Source organism: Podarcis bocagei (assembly GCF_964188305.1).
Source record: "Podarcis bocagei genome assembly, chromosome: Z".
In the NCBI taxonomy this organism is placed as follows: domain Eukaryota; kingdom Metazoa; phylum Chordata; class Lepidosauria; order Squamata; family Lacertidae; genus Podarcis; species Podarcis bocagei.
This window is the reverse complement of record NC_138140.1, coordinates 44,626,359-44,646,499: the sequence shown is the minus strand read 5'-3', so window position 1 is coordinate 44,646,499 and position 20,141 is coordinate 44,626,359. Positions and strand designations below refer to the sequence as shown.

Here is a 20,141-nt window from a genome sequence, read left to right as displayed (position 1 = left end):
CAAGGACAAATTGGGGGTGGGGGGATCATGTCCTCCCTCTCACACCCCTCCTCCCAAAGCCAATTCTGAGAAGTGTGGGGGAGAATGTAGAAATCCTGGGGCAGCGTTAATTATCTTCTAAAATGTTGACGAAGGAACTTGTGTGAATAGGGCTCGACTGCTCTGCAACTGCAGCCTTGCGCATACACAGAGACACACACTGGTAGCCCTCATATTAATTAACCAGCTGCTGCTTCGGTAGCACTGCATTGAGCAATAAATGAGATTGATTATAAATTTAGCGCTGTGCGCAGTCAAGAGGTGGGTGGGGTTTGCAGAGACTGGAGGCTTTGTCTGCAAATTTCTGCACTCTGCAGCATAGGCAGCATTTTTCTTCCCTCTCTTTCTCTCTCCCACCCCCCCCCTGCTCCACCCTACTTTGGAAAAAATGATGGGGTGGTCTGAAAAAAATGACTCCTTTGTAGGATACTGAGACTTGGGGGTGGAAGATCATCTGATGTGTCCAAAAACTGCTGGAATCCACATGGACCTTAACAGATAGCAGCAGTTTAATACTGCAAAAGGTGCTTCCCTTGGGTTGGTAAGTCTCATTTAATCCAGAATGTGGCAGCTAGACTGGTGACTGGGAGTGGCCGCCAGGACCACATAACACTAGTCCTGAGAGATCTGTATTGGCTCCCAGTACATATCCGGGCACAATTCAAAGTGTTGGTGCTGACCTCTAAATGGTCTCAGCCCAGAATACCTGAAGGAGCCCTAAATGGTCTCAGCCCAGTATACCTGAAGGAGCCCTAAATGGCCTCAGCCCAGTATACCTGAAGGAGTGTCTTCACCCCCATTGTTCAGCCTGGACACAGAGATCTGGTGCCAAGGGCCTTCTGGTGGTTCCCTCACTGTGAAAAGTAAAGTTACAGGGAACCAGGCAGAGGGCCTTCGCGGTGGTGGCACCCGCCCTGTGGAACGCCCTCCCAGCAGATGTCAAGGAAATAAGCCATCATCCTACTTTTAAAAGACATCTTGCCCTGTTTAGGCAAGCTTTTAATATTTAATGCTGTACTGTTTTTAACATTTGATTGGGAGCTGCCCAGAGTGGCTGGGGAAACTCAGCCAGATGGGCAGGGTATAAATAAATTATTATTATTAGGCAAGGAGTTAAAGTGAATGCTTAAAGGTTCCTGTGATCCCAAGGTAGCCACCTCTTGAGGAGCCCTTCATTAGGCTCTGCTAGGGTCAGGTGATTCCGCTGCATCTCTGCATTGGGTGTGAATCCATCGTTCCTAGAGAAGATAAGCTGAGAGCCCTGAGAAGAGGCTGTCACCTTTCATGGGTCATTGCTCTAGACTCATTCCTAGCAGGAGGCATGCCCAGAGCACTAGCTCCTGCAGAAACAGGGCTGGGAAAGCATTTTAGGCGCATCCAACTGACATGCAATCGCCAACACTCGGCTCCTTTTGGACCTGGAAGAGGGCAGAACAGGAGCAGGGCAGAACAGGGTGGGCTTATGCACCCTCCGCTGGCGTGCAGAGGGGCCAGGAATGGAACCCCCATGCAAAACACATCACTGCTTGTATTCTAAACCAGGGAAGGAAAAACATCAGGCTTGGGTTATCTACTTCCTTCCTCACTAGAACATGAAGATCCACTTGCCAGAGCAAAGTGCAAAATGATAGGCAGGGAATGGAATCATAGAATCATAGAATTGTAAAGTAGGAAGGGAACCTGGGGGTCATCTGGTCCAATCCCTTACAATGCAGGAATCTCAACTAGACCATACATTGCATATGGCCATCCAACCTCTTCTTAAAACCCTCCAAGGAAGGAGAGTCCAGCCCCTCTCATGCGAGTCTGTTCCACCGCCAAACAGCTCTTAAACATAAGAAAGCTCTTCCTTATGTTTAGTCAGAATCTCCTTACTGGTAACTTGAATCTGTGCTATATATTTTTCCCATTTGTAATCAAGTTGGAGAAACTAACAGACAGTGCACACAATATCTCTGACAGCAACAAATCTTTGGGGAAACTGACTCACCAATTTGACGGATGTAGGAACAGATTGTGTTCCTACAGAATCATAACTAGGGGTATTCTATTGCTCCTCACATAGCCCTGGTTTCAATTTAGGGCACTGAAGGAACCCCAAGGGGTCCAGTAGGAAAACCAGGAAGAAGAAGAAGAAGAAGAAGAAGAAGAAGAAGAAGAAGAAGAAGAAGAAGAGAAGAAGAGTTTAGATTTGATATCCCACTTTATCACTACCCTAAGGAGTCTCAAAGCGGCTAACATTCTCCTTTCCCTTCCTCCCCCACAACAAACACTCTGTGAGGTGAGTGGGGCTGAGAGACTTCACAGAAGTGTGACTGGCCCAAGGTCACCTAGCAGCTGCATGTGGAGGAGCGGAGACGCGAACCCGGTTCACCAGATTACGAGACTACCGCTCTTAACCACTACGCCACACTGGCTCTCCAGTATGAGTTCTTTCCCCCCTTTTGAAGTGGGTAAGCTCATAGTAACAATGTCATCTGCAAATGTCTGCAGGATAGAAAGCAAAGAATGCGATAAATCAGTATTAGATGGAAGCTTGTGGGGGAAAATATGTTTAATCAGTGGAGGCTGGTCCGTTGCGGCAAGCAGGATGCTGCCCCACCAACTCCAGTCTGCCCTTGGCCAGCCCACACCAACTGGAGCAGCTGCAATTCAATGGTCGGGTACTTGCATGTAAAAGGACCCAGTTTCAATCCCTGGGAAGTCTAAGTAGGTCTGGGAATGCCTCCTGTCTGAAACCCCTAAGAGCCACTGTCAGATCAGACAGTACTGAGCTAGATGGAATACTGGTGTGAACTCAGTATAAGGGAGCTTCCTGTGTTTCTGCCTGCCTTATTACTTGCAACCACTGCCTGTCAGCTTCCCCCTCCTCTTGCAGAACTCTGCATAGTAGATGGTGGCAAAACTAGCCAAATTCGTTGGCTTCCATTCCCTTTATTGTTTGGGCTTCCTGCCTTCCAACCTACCAGCTCTAATGGGCAGCAGCCACCACTGTGTTAAAGACACAACACAAGTGACACAAGCCCATTACCCCTTTGTCCAAATGCTATCCCCATTCACGCCACTAGGACATACTATATAACTTTCACACATGCAACTGCTGACCAACGTTTCAATTACGCCGCAAACACACTTCTCTGCTGAATCCCCTTCCTACTAGTTCCAGATGTCTGCATCTGCTCTCATGCTTTGGAATGGCCTGTGCCTCTGAAACGTTGGAATGCTTGTAAACTCTCCATAACCCCTTTGGCAGCAGAGTCTACAGCTGGAGAGAAATGGCTTCAATCAACTGAAGCCAGAGTTCATACAGCCAATTGCTGTGGAGGTTTCAAATACTGCAGCCTGTGGCTGCTTTACTTCTTTTTCTTTTAAAATGCTAAATATATCTGAATTAGGAGAGTAGGAAATGGTCAAGAACAATCAAAGAAACCCATCACTATTTTTTCGGAAATTCAAATGATTGGCCACCTATCAAGGAAGCTGTAGAAGTCATTTCCTGCCCACTGTTTCAGTCGGATACCTAATCTCTAAGCAGGGCAAGGGGTGTAGCTATGCATATACAAAGCCCCCTCATTCAACGCTTGCCGTCCTCACAGCGAGATGAAAGGCTCCTGTCCACAGTCTGCAAAGCCACTGCCAGACAGTGTAAACAGCATTGAGCAAGGTGGACTCAGTGGTCTTAGTATAAGGCAGCTTCCTATACCAGATGGGGGACCTGTGGTCCTGGATATGTTGCTGGACTATGATTCCCACCAGCACTAGCCAGCAATGTATCATGGACTGGTTGGACACAGAGGAATGGTGGGAGGAACCAGCTAGGGGACCCCCAATGGAAGAAGGCTCAGAGCCCAGGGAGTGGTGGTGGGACAATGATGAGCAGTCACAAGGAGAGAGAGACAACTGGGAAGAGGTGGGGTCAGATGCTGAAAAGGTAACAGGGCTCAATGAGATGGGACAGTCGGTGGCAGAGAATCAGAGGCAGAAGCTGAAGCAGGGGAGGAGGCCAAGAGGGAGAGATGAGTGTGCCTGGTGAAGTGTCATGGGTGTCTCCCCCTCCTGCTGCAACAAGCTCTCCTCCCACCTGGTCTCCCAGAACCAGAAGGGGCATGAAACAGGAGGAGCAAAAGCAGACATACAAGGACAGTCTCAGATTGCTTGGAAAAAACCCTGGGGAGGAGGGGACTTAGCAGCTGTGGGGACAGGGAGAACTTCAGTGTTAGCAACTGCTTCTTGGGGGCAAGCTCTGTGCTCATTCGGCCTGACACTCTTCCAAGTTGGTGCATAAAAAGGCAGAGGTAAAGGACCCCTGACAGTTAAGTCCAGTCGCAGACGACTCTGGGGTTGCAGCGCTCATCTCGCTTTACTGGCCGAGGGAGCTGGCATTTGTCTGCAGACAGTTTTTCCGGGTCATGTGGCCAGCATGACTAAACCGCTTCTGGCGAACCAGAGCAGCACATGGAAACCCGTTTACCTTTCCGCTGGAGAGGTACCTATTTATCTACTTGCACTTTGACGTTCCTTCGAACTGCTAGGTTGGCAGGAACAGGGACCGAGCAACGGGAGCTCACCCTGTTGCGGGGATTCGAACCACTGACCTTCTGATCAGCAAGCGCTAGGCTCAGTGGTTCAGACCACAGCGCCACCTGTGTCATGAGTTAACTCCAACTAGCGGGGTGTGATTTACTTCTGGCTCGCTTTTGACACAAGGGCAGTTGTCGGGGATCATGGGAGTTTTAGTCTGGAGTGCCACAGATTTCCCCATCCCAGCTCTACAGGCATTAACTTTGCAATTGGACTGCCCATATAAAAATGTACTTTGTGTCCCTTTTTGTTGGTGTCCCCTTTCTTAGCTGAGCAACAAAGAGAGAACTTACCTTTCTTTTTATCTGGCTGGTAGCCGCCCTCGTCCACAATTCCAGCCAAGTCATCATCCGAAAACCCTGAAAGGTTGGAAGGGGATGGAATTGCTTGCATTAGCCCATGAAAAAGTTTTTAGGTTCAAAAAGACATTCGTTTCCTATTTGTTAAAAGGAAGATGGCTTTAAGTGCCGCATTCAGGAGGAAGAGAAGCATTTCTTAGTTGGACTGGTGCTGGTTAGGTACCGACTGGGAAACAAGGACTTAAGATGTGAGAAGAAGCAAAACAACAACAAGGGCAACTCCAAGTCAATGCCCCATCCCTCGCTTGCCATTGGCTGAGCATACTCAAATGATTTCTAGACTACTCTAACTTACCCTATGTGAGGCTGCCCTTGAAGAAGGGTAGCAAAGAGCACTCTGGAATCCCATACTCTGTGGCAAGAGATTTTCTGCCATCATTTTAGTGCACACAAGACAGATATGCCAGCTTGATACTGGTGCAGCTCCCATTATTCTGTCTGTTTGTGGTTTTGCTGGATTATTTATTTGGTTGTTGCTTTTGGTGTGTGTTTTCCTGTGACGGAACTGTTCGGGTTTTTATACAGACTGCTGCTTTAGTATTTTAGTATGCATTTCTGTGCGCTGCTCTTGGGACCAGTGCAGTCAAAAGATGTGGCAAAACTAAAAATAATCGTTTCTTAAAAAATAACATCTACGGGTGTTACAGTATCCCTACAGTAGAGTGGGAGGTGGACCTGCAGAACTCCAAGTGCTGTTGGACTCAAACTCCGATCACCCCCCAGCCAGTATGACCAATCAGGGATGATAGGAGTTGCAGTCCAACCTACATCTGTAGGTCCACAAGTTCCCCCCTCCTGCCCTATTGGAATTAAAAGCAGGAAGAATCCTTCTACATTTGTGTTATGGGGAACAGCATGACTAGTCATATCAAATACTTCCAGAAATGGAAAACTCTGTGTGTGTTTTAGCAATCTGCTGAGGTTTGCTAAATTCATAAAACTGAATTAGGCGTGCAGGATGAACTAATGGATGTCCTCCTGCAAGACATGATGCTGCTGGGACCTTTAGGAGGACTGGTTAGGGTGGGTTAGGGTAGTGTTTCTCAAACTTGGGTCTCCAGCTGTTGTTGGACCACAACTCCCACCATCCCTAGCTAGCAGGATCAGTGGTCAGGGGTGATGGAATTTGTAGTCTGACAACAGCTGGAGACCCAAGTCTGAGAAACACTGTGCCAAATAGGCGCGTTGTGTAGGTGGGGAATTTCAGAAGGTGTAGCTTCTGAATAGATGTGTAGAAATACACCTCCATTAAAGGGCAGTAGCCCTGTCCTCTTCTTCACCTGTCATGATGAGCTTCAGCTGCTGAAATCCCCGCTTAACGCAACGATAAAAGTCCTGCTCTCTCTTTTTTCACTTGGCAACCCGAATGTACCATTTCAGGCTACAGGTGAGGGGGGATACACATTCTGAACGCGTGCACACACGATATAAACTCGCTGCAAATGAAAACAGAACACTAGGACAATAGGGTAGATTTCTAGCCTTCTTCGTTTCATCTGCTAGTTTTCTGTTCTCAGGGGGTTGTTTTTTTCCTGTATGTGTGTTTTCACAAAAGGGAGATTCAAAACTTCTGATTCGCCTCCCAACACCTGGAGCATTTTATCACTTCAGAACCCTGTTCTCTATTAATATTAAAGTATTTTGAGGCCACTTTTCCACTCTACAATTCTATGTGACCTATGTGCACCTTTCAGGGCATGTACTCAAACAAGGTGGCTTACAATACAAAACAATAATAAAAATAAAATTTAAAAATCTGAACAACTATTTAAAACAAGACAAAGTGATGGCAGATATCAATGTAGGTCAATATATCATTAAAAGTCAGCTGGGGGTGGGAATCAAAATGATTTCTACAGCTGTGTGTATAGTCCAGGTCTTTCTCTTCCTATGCAACCAGCTAAACCCAAAGTCAAACATTTTGGCGTTAATGTTGCGCAAAAAAATTTCCAGTAGCTAAGAAGGAAACAAATACACACCATGCTTTGGCAATGGCCAGCTGGGATAGCAACAGCTCTGATCAGCCACATGCAAGATGATTCATTTTAATTGATTTTATCCGCTGTATGCTTTTATAAGTCTTATGTACGCCGCTTAGAAACCTCAGAAATGAAGTGGTATAGAAAAAAACTCACAAAAACTTAAGACACAGATCAATTTGTTATTGCTTGCTTAGAATTCAAGACCAAGCACATCATGTATAAATTTCCAAACTCTCCCACGTGATACTGTGGGTAGAAGCAAGCAAGCAAGGAACCCACAATGCTGGATAGCAGTGGAGAGGAGAAGGGAGCAAGCAGAGGAGAAAGCTGGGAAAGAAAAAGGAGAACTGGAAAAGCTAGATGGCAAATCCTTCTCCCAGGCCCCACTGGTTGGAGAATATAAAGACAGGCCCTTATTACAGGGGTGGATAACCTTTTCTGGCCAGCAAGCTAGATCTAAATTTCCCCAGACTCTGGCAGACCAAATTTTGCAGGTGCATGGGGTCACCCATACGTCAATCACCTGACATCATGCTGCGCTTTGAAGCTCCAATTGTTAGGACTTCAAAACACAGCTCAGGGGTGTTTGTAAGCCCTTTGTAAGCATCTCCAGCCTTCTCCTTAAACCGCTGAAATTTGGAGATTTGAAGAACAGCCCTTTTCCTATCAGTCCTATCCTGCTGTGAGGTATTTTCGTTCAGTGGGAACTGCTCCACCCTCCTTGATTAAGCTGTGCTCTCACCGCGCATCAGCTGATGGGTGGTTGGGAGTCTGCCTTGTTCAAGCAGAGGAACAATTCAAAGTCAACCTGAATTCCTGTTTCTTCCTTTCACACCTCACCTTTACCCACCATAATGTCAGGTGTAGGGCATGGCTTTCTAAAAATGGCCTGGCAGGCCAAATGGAGAGACATCATAGGTCACATTTGGCCCACAAGCAAAAGGTTCCCTGTCCCTGTCTTATAATGATGCTGACAGTCAGGTCAATAGTGCAACTGGCCCACAACAACCCTGACGGGAAGCACCTCTCTCAGCTTAAAAAAAAAAAAGAAAAAGAGGAAGTGCTGCTTTAGGTAACAGGAAAACAAATAAAAGTGTTCCCTGGACACTCCTCCCCGTGTGCTCTCTCCACATAAATACAGGAAGGAACTGGCTCTGAACCAGGGTGAGGGATCTTCTGCCCTGCCGGCACGGCCAAGGTAGTCCAGAAACAACTGGAGGGTCACAGGTTCCCCATCCCTCCTTGAAGCTTTCCAGCAGTGTGATATTAGGCCACACCTTCCCTTAAACTGTGGTTATGTCTTTCTTCAACTGTTTCATTCCTTCCCACTAGTGGGCAGAAGATACAAACCACAATTCTTGCCTTAAGGTTAAATCCACACCAGGGACAACAGTTGGGTTTTGCTCCCTGGAAGACACAATCTGTAGTAACTGAAGATGGGTTGCTGGAGCAAAACAGACCATTGTGCCTGGCTCAGATGCACACCTAAGCTAGGGATCATGGCTTATTTCCTCTGCTTACTTGTGGGGTGGAGTGAAAGTGCCCTCTAGGAACCATGATGGTAAACTATTAGCTACAGCTTGCTGGGATGTACAAAATGGATCACTATCCGGTTTTCGATTTCGTAATGGCAGCCTTTCTTAGAGTGTTTCATTTTTGGAAAAAAGTAACGCAGGGAACAGCAAAAGGCCATCTCACAAGATCTGAAGTTGACCAAGTCAATAATAAATGTGAAAATTAGAGAATGCTAATTGAAAGGGAAAATTAGTAGAGGCGTTCAGCATTTAAAATCCCCCCTCGCCCCCAGCGCATTGCACAGATAAGTAACAGGATGGATTTTCCGTGCTTAGAAGGAGTGGACGGCAGAAAACAAAGGACTGTGACAGGAAGGGGAAAGGTAGCAACTGGGAGCCCATCCAAGACTCCTTACCAGGTTTTCCACCTCTTCCACCTGTACCTTTCGAGCCTGGAACAGGATTCTTTATTCATTAACTGATCACAGAAAATAGCAGCTGTTGATTTAGGTTTTGCAACACGATGAAAGCAAATTACGCATGTTTTAGGAAAAAAAGAGTGCAAGTTGGTATCAATAACATGAACATTCTGCCAACACATCTGTTTATTTCTCTAGTGTTACCTATATGGATAGGGTGGAGGGAGACAAACAAGGGAGACATGAATGATCCATAAGGAAATTTATCTGGCCAAACAGGTCATATGAAAGGGAGAGGAGGTTTAAAGCTGAGGGCCATGTGTTTCTCACAGCAAAGCATCAATGTGACCACTTCTTCTATATGCAATGTTCAGGGTGCAAATGCCACCACTTATGTTGCTAAAACAGCACCGGCCGTGCACAAGTGAGAATCCTCAGCAGATTTGGGGGAGCCCTACCATCTGCAAAAATCCAGAAAACCTTTAGAAAAAACCCTACGGAGGGGAGGGAACCCCAAATTAGCCCCACATTAGGACTAAGCATGCTCTAAGGCCACAGAATGTTGACTGCTGGGATGGGGCAGGGAACGAGGAATGGAATGCAACCCTGAACAGCAACACCCCACGCTGCAAGATTTTATTACAGGTCCTCTGTTTAAATTACTATTGTTCATCCACTCTACTATGCCTGTGCTGTTGATTCATGCAGCGAATCCCATGAACCAATAAGCACAGCCATAAAGCCAGAGGTGAAGTCACAGTGACCTACCTTTTGGCAAAAATGTGTGTTTGTGTCCCTTTCCCATTGCTATTTTAAGGGCTTTCTTTGTGCAATGGGGAAGTACAACAACCCCTTCCTACGGCAGACTCAAGCGTGACTTGAGCATGTCATCCAGACTTCCTGTATGCCTTTTGAGCTGTCAAGCTTTGGCCATGAGAAGGTATCCTGTTTTGTTTGCCACCCCAAGACTTTGGCTACATCAGAGGTTTGGTTCACTGTAACATCAACATGAGAAAAGAGTCCTTCCTATACGCCCCACAGATGGCTCAAAATGTGAGCACGGCAGCCTTAAAGGAAGTGGATTCTTCCAACCCAGTTTTGGCTGACAAGGGGAATCTCCTTCACTCAGCGGGACCTCTGTATCAACTCATCCAATCTACGTGCTAAGGTTTCTGGGCTTGAAATAAGTGGGGCCTCCTCCACCAGCTTCTCTGGGCCCAAATGCCATGGGTCCCCTCTCCCGCTTTAAGCTGGGCCCATCCACAACCACCGCACCTGGCTGCATCAGAGGGAAAGGTGACACACAGATGCTCACCCAAGTCAACTCGCTCTTCCTACGTAGGTTGGCTAGGTTTAACTTGTGAACAGCACCTCACTTGGCCTCCTGGAGAATCATCTCCTGGTGACCAGGAGGGAAACTGTACAAAATGTTTGTTTGTTTTTTAACATTGGGAAAGTGAAGGGAGAAGATATACCGTATTTTTCGCTCTATAAGATGCACCAGACCACAAGACTCACCTAGTTTTTGGAGGAGGAAAACAAGAAAAAAAATATTCTGAATCTCAGAAGCCAGAACAGCAAGAGGGATCACTGTACAATGAAAGCAGCAATCCCTCTTGCTGTTCTGGCTTCTGGGATAGCTGTGCAGCCTGCATTCACTTCGTAAGACGCACACACATTTCCCCTTACTGTTTGGGAGGGGGAAAGTGAGTCTTATAGAGCAAAAAATACGGTATGTTGCTAACATTGATACATTCAGCAAGCGGCCTGGTCTGGTAGACTTTTTTTTGTGGCTGACGGGCTCTGCACTATGGGAACCTATGGGAAGTTAGGGGCCAACTCAAGACCTTCCTCCACAAGACTCCACTGGCATGTGGCCCCTGGGGCTGTAAAGGGTTCCCAATTCCTATTATAATGCCACTCATGAGCCATGTGGTCTCTTCCAAGCCACCCAGTTCCATGGTATCTGCGGGTGTCAAAGTTTGATGCATATTAAGCACCATTGTGAGAAAAATGCTGGCCAAATCATCTAAAATTTAGAAGTAAAGCACAAAGCTAATACTGATCTATCAACTTACCTCCACCAGGATTTACATTAGGCGTTCCTCCACCTTGTCCAGGGTTGTGGTCATCCAAAGCATCAGCTAAGTCGAAATCCATTGGATCTTTGGCTGGGAAATTGCACATGGATTACTATTGAATGCATCTGTTGCTCTATAAAGCAGTGGTTACCAATTAGGGAACCTCTGGGGGTCCAGAGAACGCACCCAAGGGGTCTGTGGCCCCATCCCTGGCCTCCCCCACAACTAAATTTTTGTCATTTTTGCATGGTAGTATCACAGATTTTATGGCCTGTTTTTTTAGTATACCAAAATCATCTGCTTATTAGGGGCTACTCCACATTTTGTTCAAAAAATTGCTTTGCAGAGGTAAATAAGAGTTACCAAAATTTTCAAAAGTAGGGGAGTCCGTGGCTTGGCTTTTGAAAAATAGGGAAAATAGGGAGTTCTCAGTAATCAGCTAATTGTGAACCACTGCTCTAAAGCATATAATAATCTAATACAAATTCAAACTGGTAAAGACAGTATGTGCTTTTCCCTGCAGCTTGAACCACTGTGCAGGGCAACCTCTGTGCAAAGTGCATAACAGGACATAACTGAATTACTGAGCAGTTGAAATTGCAGGAAAATATGAAGAGGTCTTTGAATGAATGAATGAGTGAATGAATGAATAGGTCTATTTATACTTTTCCTCCCTCTAGGTTGGCTTTTGAAAACAAAACAAAGTAACAGAACCTTCCCAGATTGAATTTGTATTAGATTATTATATGCTTTAGAGCTTTTAAGACATCCCCCAAAAATAAGACATACTTCTAGTTTTGCCTCTCGCTGTAAAATAAGGCATCCCCCCGAAAATAAGACCTCCCAGATAATAAGGCCTCCCCCAAACATAAGGCCTCCCTGGAATATAAGGCCCCCAAAGCTACTGTAAGGCATCTGACTCCTCTGGACCGTAGCGGCAGGTGCTGCCGCGCAGCTCACTGATTGGCTGCAGCGCAACCGGAGCTGTTCAGGCAGTGCGAATCAGAGAGCCCGCGCCGCTGCCAGGACAAGCTGCCACCTGCTGCTCGCTCTGCCCTGATGAAGTCTGGCTCACTCACAATTAGGCAATAAATGTGTACCGTATTCTTCATGGAAAAATAAGACACCCCCCGAAAATAAGACCTAGCGCATCTTTGGGAGCAAAAATTAATATAAGACACTGCCTTATTTTCGGGAAAACAGGATATATTGCAAGACGCGCCCTGCACTTAACAGCGTTGTCTGCACCATCATCCTCCCACTTGAGGCCAAAGCGGTAAGGATGGGAGCAGGAGAAACATTGGGACAACCTTGTCCCTGGATGTACTCTATCATGTTGGCCAAGGCTTGCGCATGGGGATGTCCACAGTTGCCCTGTTTGTGGAATGGTATGCCAGAATAGGCCCTGGAGCATCACACACTTGATTCACTTCTTAGGGAAAATAACACTATCCAGGAAGAAAAAGTGTAATAAGTCCCTTGACACATTCCTGGCATGAGCCATGGGTGTCTTGTGCGCTCTGTAGAGGTTGTCACTTACCTGGGACCTTCTTGGGTGGAGCCTTGGTAGTTTTAGGCTGCTTGGTGGTGGTATGCATCACGTTCCAGTGGATATCATCTGAAGACAGAGGAACACAAGGGAAGGTGACTCAGAAAATAGTGGCGATTGGGTAAAGAATGAAAAGATTGGCAGGAGCAATTTAAGCCACAGGAGGAGCCTCTTTCAGGCGGGCTGCTCTCTTCTCACTGCCCACCCACCCTAAGTACGGCCAGGGGACTGTATAAACAAAACACTATTGGGGCGGGGTTAAGATTTTAGGAGGCGAATTTTCTCTTGAACTATATATACCCATTGTATGGAAATTGACAACAGGACAGCAGAAATGGATTCTACACACCCAAATGGTGGCCAATAGACTGATAACTGATGAACTAGAAGAATAGAGATACGATTCCCCTTAATCAATGGCTCGACAAGATAACAGTGGCAACCTATGAATGGGCAGCTTATAGCTGCAGACTCTCTTTGGATAAATACCATGATATCTGGAATGTTTACACAGAATATATTAGGTTACTAACAATTATATGTGTATCAGGATATTAAGAATATACACATCTGTATATTAATGTATGGCAATTTTGCAGTATTATTTTTTTTCATTCTCACTCACTCCCCCCTTTCTTTCCTCACCCTACTTTTTCATAAATGAAATTCTCTTAATAAAATATTATTGTTATTAATAAAGTACAGCCTGGGGGGGCAGAGCCAATAGGGGACACAACAACTAGGGTGGAGTTAGGAGATACAACCCAACTCCCCGCCCCATCCCCACAAGTGATATTGGACAAAACACCCACATACAACTCTTTCCATGAGCAAAAAAAAAAAAAAAAAAACAGCACTGGGAGCCTGTTGTGTCCATATGTGCTGGGTCATAGTACAGATCAGTGGTGAGGAACATTTTCTGGCTGCAGGTCCAGATCCTTATCTCCTGGATCCCTAGCAGGAGAAATCTGGCAAGTGGGCAAGGCCACCAACTACCTATCAGTCACCTGACGTCACTGTAATGTCAGGTGATGCTGCACTCCTGAGTTGTTGGACCTTCAAAGAGTAGCATGGGTCGGCTTGAAAGCTCTTCTGCAAAACAGCCTTGTGCAGAGAACAAGAGACTCAAAAGACCAGCATGGGGCTGTTTGCAAAAAGGGCATTGAAACAGCTCTGTGCTGCTGTTGCTCCAGGGGAAGGGGGCCCCTCTTTTTTAGCAGCTATTTTGGGGGAAACCACTTTGCACTCCTGGAACAAAGTGTGGGACCAGCAAAGGAACAATCACTTCAACCTCCTGATTGTTCCTTTGAAGTCATGACAGGTGTGGGACATGTGGGTGTAGTGGGGGGGGGGGAAACAGCCTTATGTGAGGAATGGGGACCCCCTAGAAGGGCAGAGAGGTTCCCCACCCCTGGTACAAACAACGCCCCCCACCAAGAAGTAAAAGAAAAGGAGAGACAGGAGAAGGGAGAAGCAAAAGCAGAGATGGAAACCAAAATGGAGCAACAGGAAGAACTTGCAGCTCTTGATCCTGTGAAGGTTGACAGTGGGTGGCTCAGGTGTTTAGGAAACTTTGCTATAAAACAGGGATGGGGAACCTGTGGGCCTCCCCTGCCCCATGTGCTGCTGGACTACAGCTCCCATCATCTTTTGCCTTTCACCATGCTGGCTAAAGCTGGTGGAAGTTGGAGCCCAACAATTATCTGGAGGTTCCTGCCCTTCTGCTATAATAAAGCCTAGCAGGGAAAGGAAGGACTCACCTGGTTTCCTTGGATAAGGACCAGTGGTCACCTTGGTTGATTTAGTTGTCATCTCTGGTGGGGTGTCGAAGTAGTCAGCCAAGTCCAAGTCACCTATTTGGCAGATAAATACAGAAGCACACACAGAGAGACAAATAAGCCACAGGTGGTTGGGTTTTTCTGCACCGTGTGTATCTTCTCTTCTTCTCCAAGGAGTTCCTGGCTTATCCCATTTTACCTTCACAACTTCCCTGCAAAGCAGGCCAGGATGACATAATGAAAGAGGGACTCCCTAAGGCAGCACAGAGATATTCCGGCAGTGACAGCATTCCACTAAAATACAGACACTCCTGCGACTGGTGTGCCTGGTACAGTGTTTTCATTACTGGTGTAGCTGTAAAGGTTGGAGTCAGCTGCAGGTCAGCAAGAAAGACGCAGGGCTCAGTTGTCAGCAAAGTTAACTCTTTATTCAAGGAAATGGCATGCTGCTCAGCAACTCTCCCCAGTAGGTATTGCCGCTATGGAGCAGTTGCCAGGACTGAAGGTCCCTGCCTTCCCACCTTTCTCCTGGGTATTTCCCAAGCAGTCTCAAACTGTGCTTGCACATCTCTGACCTCTGTCCTGCCCTAATTATTCCGCACATTCTTGGAGACTAAAGGGGAGGAAACTTGTTACAGCAGGAGAGGGAGACTCCCTGGCTTCTTCAGCTGCCCCCTGACTCCTCTCTTCTGTTTCAGCCTTGGAGTCTGAACTGTTCCCTGCCACCAGCTCTTTCTGCTCACTAAACCCTGTTGCCCCTTCAGCATCCAGGCCCTCCTCCCAATCGTCTCTCTCTGATTGTCCCACCACCAATCCGCAGGCTTTGAGCCTTCTTCCTCTGGGATTTCCCTTGGGGGTTTCCCAGTTGTCGCCACAACTCCTTGTTGCCCAACCAGTCCCTGGCAGTGGCCCACCTAAGGAGTCAAGTTTGTTGAACTCAGATCCATTAACTCAGATTCACTGCAACATTTCACACACATGAGATTGGGGGAGGGAGAGCTGCATGCGTGTGCTTCCTCCATTGCCACATCCCCGCACCAGGTGAAAGAGGTGGAATGGGCAAGGACCAAGCCATGTGGCAATTTTGGTGGTAGCAGGAGCCTTGGGACTTCTTTGCCCAGTTGGTTCTCAGCATTGCTTCTTCATCCTGCCCCTACAACCCAGCCAGAGGCCCCTACCACTCCATTAACCAGCATCAGCCACAAGAAGAAACAGAAAGCGTTTGCAGGGTCTGTCAGACCCCACAACCTGCAATCAATAGTTGCCATTCCTACCCAGAAACACTTAGTTGTCTCTAAATAAACAGCAATTTCTCCTGGGTTTGGTCCCTTCTGGGTTTGCTCATGATCTGTTCGCACAAAGTACGTATGGAGTCTAGATGTTTTCAGCTATTTATCGCGCACTCGTTTTGATTTGTTTGCAGGGAGGTTAGACAATGACTTGTCAAGCAAATGTGATTCCAATGCATTTCCCCATCACTTTCCTTACTGCAGAAAGTCCATTTCTTTTCTATGGAGCAAAGCAGGTTAGTTGTGCCAACAGCTTCAAATCATCTTTGATTGCAGAACTTGAATTTGCCGCTATGTGATTAAATCCCACCTGCAAACAGCAACTTGCCCCTGATTCACTCCACTCTTTTGCTATAAATAAGAGATAGCAAAACATCTCACCTGTTCCGCTGGAAGGCTTTTTGGGTGGCTTGGGAGTAGCTGTAGTTAAGACAAAAAGAGGGAAGGAAGGACATTTTAACTGGATGAAGAATTAAAAGTTCACTGAATCTCACAGCACAAGCACATGTGTGCTCAAAAGCAAGTCCCATTGAGTTCAATACCCACTGAGTTTATTATTAAGCTGTAAATAACAGTAGGAGGTGCCTGCATCTGTGAAAACATCAATATATAATGCAGGTTGCTCTCCCCACCCAATTCTCTCCAGCACAAGGGTGACTTACGCCGTTTCGTTGGAATGCCATCATCCAGCGCATCCTCTAAATTGAAGTCGAAATCATCGGCATATCCTAGAGACAAAGAAATAGCACAGGTAAGTTATTTGCTGCATTTATATCCCACCTTTCCTCTAAGGAGCTCAAGGAGCTATACTAGTTCTCCCCATCCGAACTGCATCCTCACAACAACCCTGTGAGGTAGGCAGGCAGGCAGAGAGACAGCAACTGTTCAGGGAAGTTTTAATGTTTGATGTCATGTTGTGTTTTAATTTGTTGGAAGCTGCCCAGAGCAGCTGGAGGAACCCAGTCAGATGGCGGCATATAAACACATACATACATGACCAGTAAGCTTCGTGGCTGAGTAGGTCCTACTCTGACACTCTAACCTAATGGTCCTCAGAAAATTTTATCTGGACCACACTTTCAGAATAAAAATTTGCTCGATTTTTTTTTTATTGGGAATAAATCCATTGGAAAACAAAAAGAAACCACTCCTAGCAGTGCTTGATTTATAACATACAACGCAACTACTTTAGAATGTGATTGTGGGGCATCCAGAATGTATAAAACAATGCAGTTATATAAGAACGTGAATCATTCCCAAAATATAATTATAAACGAGCCTCTTACATATGTACCTTAAGTAGGTATACAGACTCAATGAGAGGCGTGAGCTTTCTTTTGCTGGATAATCTCATTTATATAAGGTCTATTTTGAGACAAAACAAGCTTTCATCTTCTCATCAGCACAAATAAGCCTTACTCTTTTCTGGTCTTTCATATTTGTCAAGAGTTGAATATCACTGTTCACCGCAATATGTAGAACTGTAGAAGAATAGCCAATGCTCTTGAAGAGAGGCGTGAATACCGTTTCTGATTGTATAGACATTCAACACAGAAATGTTTAAATGTTTATTTGTTTGCCCTTGAATCTTCCCACCAGGCTTGCCACACCCTTGGAGAACCACTGCTCTAACCACTACATGACCAGTCTCTAATCCCCAATACAGGGAGGTCATCAATTGAAAACAGAGAAGGTGGCAAGGCAGCATTTAGCCAGATTGCTTCAGCTTGTGACACGTTTTCAAATCTGTCCCTTCCCATTGGGTTCAGCCACTTTCCCAGAATCTCATCGCTGTGAAATTGCAGGGCAAGTCAGAGTTTAGGTTCTCTGTTTGTCTCTCTTTGTCTATAAATGCATGGGCTTCACTCATGTTTGTCAAGGCAGAGCCTACTGATTCTTCCATCTCTCAATATGCCACTCATCTGTGGATGTTCTCCTGGTTATTATACGTTTGGAGGGAAAACACTGTAAAAATATTGGCACATCATCTGACAAAACAGAGGGGGGGGGGAGAATGAGAAACAACACCTAGCCGATACTGCATCTTTTAGCAAAACGCACTCCAAGATGAAAGATAATAATTCTATATTTGCACTGAAAGGGGTGGAAGGGAGGGGGAAATTGAGATAAGGATATTATGGCAGATCCCTGAGTGATTTACGGTAAATAAGGATTTCTGACTCTGGACTGTTTAACAATAGACACACACACACCCCTATTTCCCCAAACTAGGCTGCTGAAATGAAGAAAGCGGTTGTGGGGAGAGACCAAGGACCCCTCAAGACGGGTGCTTTATTACAGTTGAATTCGGCAATGTATTCTTGATACCACAATCGTACGCTGGAGGTGAATTTACTCTGCTTTATTCGTTGTTCTGTGATGCTTCCCCAATAAAACCAGTATTATTGCTATCTGGAGGGCATAGAGCACAACAGAAGCAGGACAAATAGTATTTCTCTCAGCCCAAGGACCAAATTCCCTTGTGAACAAGCTTCCTGGGACCAACAGTGGGTGTGGCCAGAGGCAAAAAGTGCCTCTTTTGTAAAGCAAGCTACATCTCTCCCAAGTCAAAGGCATGTCTGCAGCCTCCATCTGGGCAGTGAAGAAACTATCAGAGTTCAAGGACACAATTCAGTCAGGCAAAAGGACTTGGTGAGGCTGTGGACCAGAGCAAATGAGGGTTGGGGTCTGCGGAGGAAGCGTGGCCTGAGGAGAGTCCCAAGGGGCTGCGTTTGAGTCCCAGGTCTGAGTTCTCACTCTACTGATGGTTGCAACCTTTAATCCTTCATCTTGGGAGCCTTTTATTATTGTTACTTTTACTCCCCCATTACTGGCTGTTGGCTTATCCGCTCTTGATGCGTTTTTGCCTTCATACATTCTGGATTTTACATCTCTCGGCACATGCGAAGTTAACGCAAAAATGAGAACGTTCAAATGGCTTCCCTTGGATTCCAGCTGCTAAATGGATTTAGCTGCTGCCACCTGAGCTCTGACATCTTCCATGAATAAATTTAAGGCTCGAGTGACAAGGCCAGCAACAATGGGGGAAGGCACCGGAGCTGGCAGGAAGCAAATGTCAGCATTTCAATCGGGGGGAGGGGAGAGAGCAGGGGCAAAGGGGAGGGGTGCAAAAATGTCTGACTCCTATGTGGTTGGGACATAGCCTACATGGTCCAGTTGCAACGGTAAGGCTCACATTCCTTGCTCTGCCCACCTTTGCTTTGGTCCCACCCACTGATGTGGCATTCGGTCTCCTGGAATGGTACCCCTCCCCCAAAGAATGTAGCTCCAGGGCTGAAAAAGTTTCCCCACCCCTGGAGAACAGGGTTGCAACCATAAGGTGCAATCCCTACCACAACAACCACCAATTCTATCCTTGTGGTCACTCTGTCTGGTAGACTGGGCTACGACGTAGTTACTGGCTAACAACACCGGAATCTGGTGGGGAATCTGACCCTAGGTAAAGGGACCCCTGACCATTAGGCCCAGTTGTGGCCGACTCTGGGGTTGTGGCGCTCATCTCACTTTACTGGCCGAGGGAGCCGGCGTACAGCTTCCAGGTCATATGGCCAGCATGACTAAGCCACTTCTGGTGAACCAGAGCAGCGCATGGAAACGCCGTTTACCTTCCCGCCGGAGCGATACCTATTTATCTCCTTGCACTTTGACGTGCTTTCGAACTGCTAGGTTGGCAGGAGCAGGGACCGAGCAACGGGAGCTCACCCCATCGCGGGGATTCGAACCACCGACCTTCTGATTGGCAAGTCCTAGGCTCTGTGGTTTAATCCACAGCGCCACCCGCATCCCTACTTATTTATTAATTAAATTTGTATACTGCCCTTGCATTGCAGGGGGTTAGACTGGATGACCCTCAGGACCCCTCCTGATTCTATTGATTTCAGGGCAGTTCACAACATAATAAAAGCAAAGCAAAAAATGAAACCTAGGTATCTCAAGTCCCAGTTTTCTACTCCACCCAGGCTGGCTTTACCTTTCCTTATGTGGGGGAATCCCCTCCTACATTGCAAAAAAGAGCCCTAAGGGAATACGTCTGGGGGAAAGGCAGCAGAGCATCTGCTTTGCATGCAGAAGGTCCCGGGTTCAACCCTGCCAACCAGTGTAGGCAGTACTGAGCTAGATGGTCTCACTTGTTATAAGGGAGATTCCTGTGTTCCTGCCTTTGGACTTGCAACTAAGTCCAGTGGGTGGCAGTGCCTGTTGGCTTCCTCCTCCGCAATCTCAGGAGTGACACTGGGGAAGTCTGAGGAGGAGGACAAGCCACGCTGGCCTTCTGAGAAAACAGGACACAAGAGTTATAAAAGAATGCTAACGTGCAGCAGAAGCAGCCAGTGGGGCAGGGTGGAGCTGATCTCCCAATAGCAGCATCGCTGCAGCTTACCTGAATCCACCAATGTGCCCCCCATGGTCCCACCCTCGCCACCGCCCTGCCCCACCCCACCCTTGTCTGAGCAAGTTGCATCCATGCTGGCGTAAAGAGGACAGATCTGACACTTTGCCGTACCAAAGCAGCTGCTATGGTTTAGGAGCCA

General features: G+C 46.7%; 1 protein-coding gene across 3 annotated transcripts in view; it reads right to left on the bottom strand.

The window, feature by feature from the left end:
* The window catches only part of CD99L2 (CD99 molecule like 2), a 74,297-nt gene that overhangs the window by 14,582 nt on the left and 39,574 nt on the right, over positions 1 to 20,141 (bottom strand). Inside the window, exons 2-8 of one of the 3 annotated variants that reach the window (XM_081179080.1) lie at positions 16,254 to 16,319; positions 15,973 to 16,011; positions 14,285 to 14,377; positions 12,516 to 12,593; positions 10,973 to 11,065; positions 8,892 to 8,927; positions 4,910 to 4,979 (exon numbers count right to left, since the gene is read on the bottom strand). In XM_081179080.1, the coding sequence (XP_081035206.1) occupies positions 4,910 to 4,979; positions 8,892 to 8,927; positions 10,973 to 11,065; positions 12,516 to 12,593; positions 14,285 to 14,377; positions 15,973 to 16,011; positions 16,254 to 16,319 (475 nt within the window). The remainder of the gene's footprint in view (positions 1 to 4,909; positions 4,980 to 8,891; positions 8,928 to 10,972; positions 11,066 to 12,515; positions 12,594 to 14,284; positions 14,378 to 15,972; positions 16,012 to 16,253; positions 16,320 to 20,141) is intronic. The other 2 variants (XM_081179079.1, XM_081179081.1) reach the window with 2 other exon arrangements.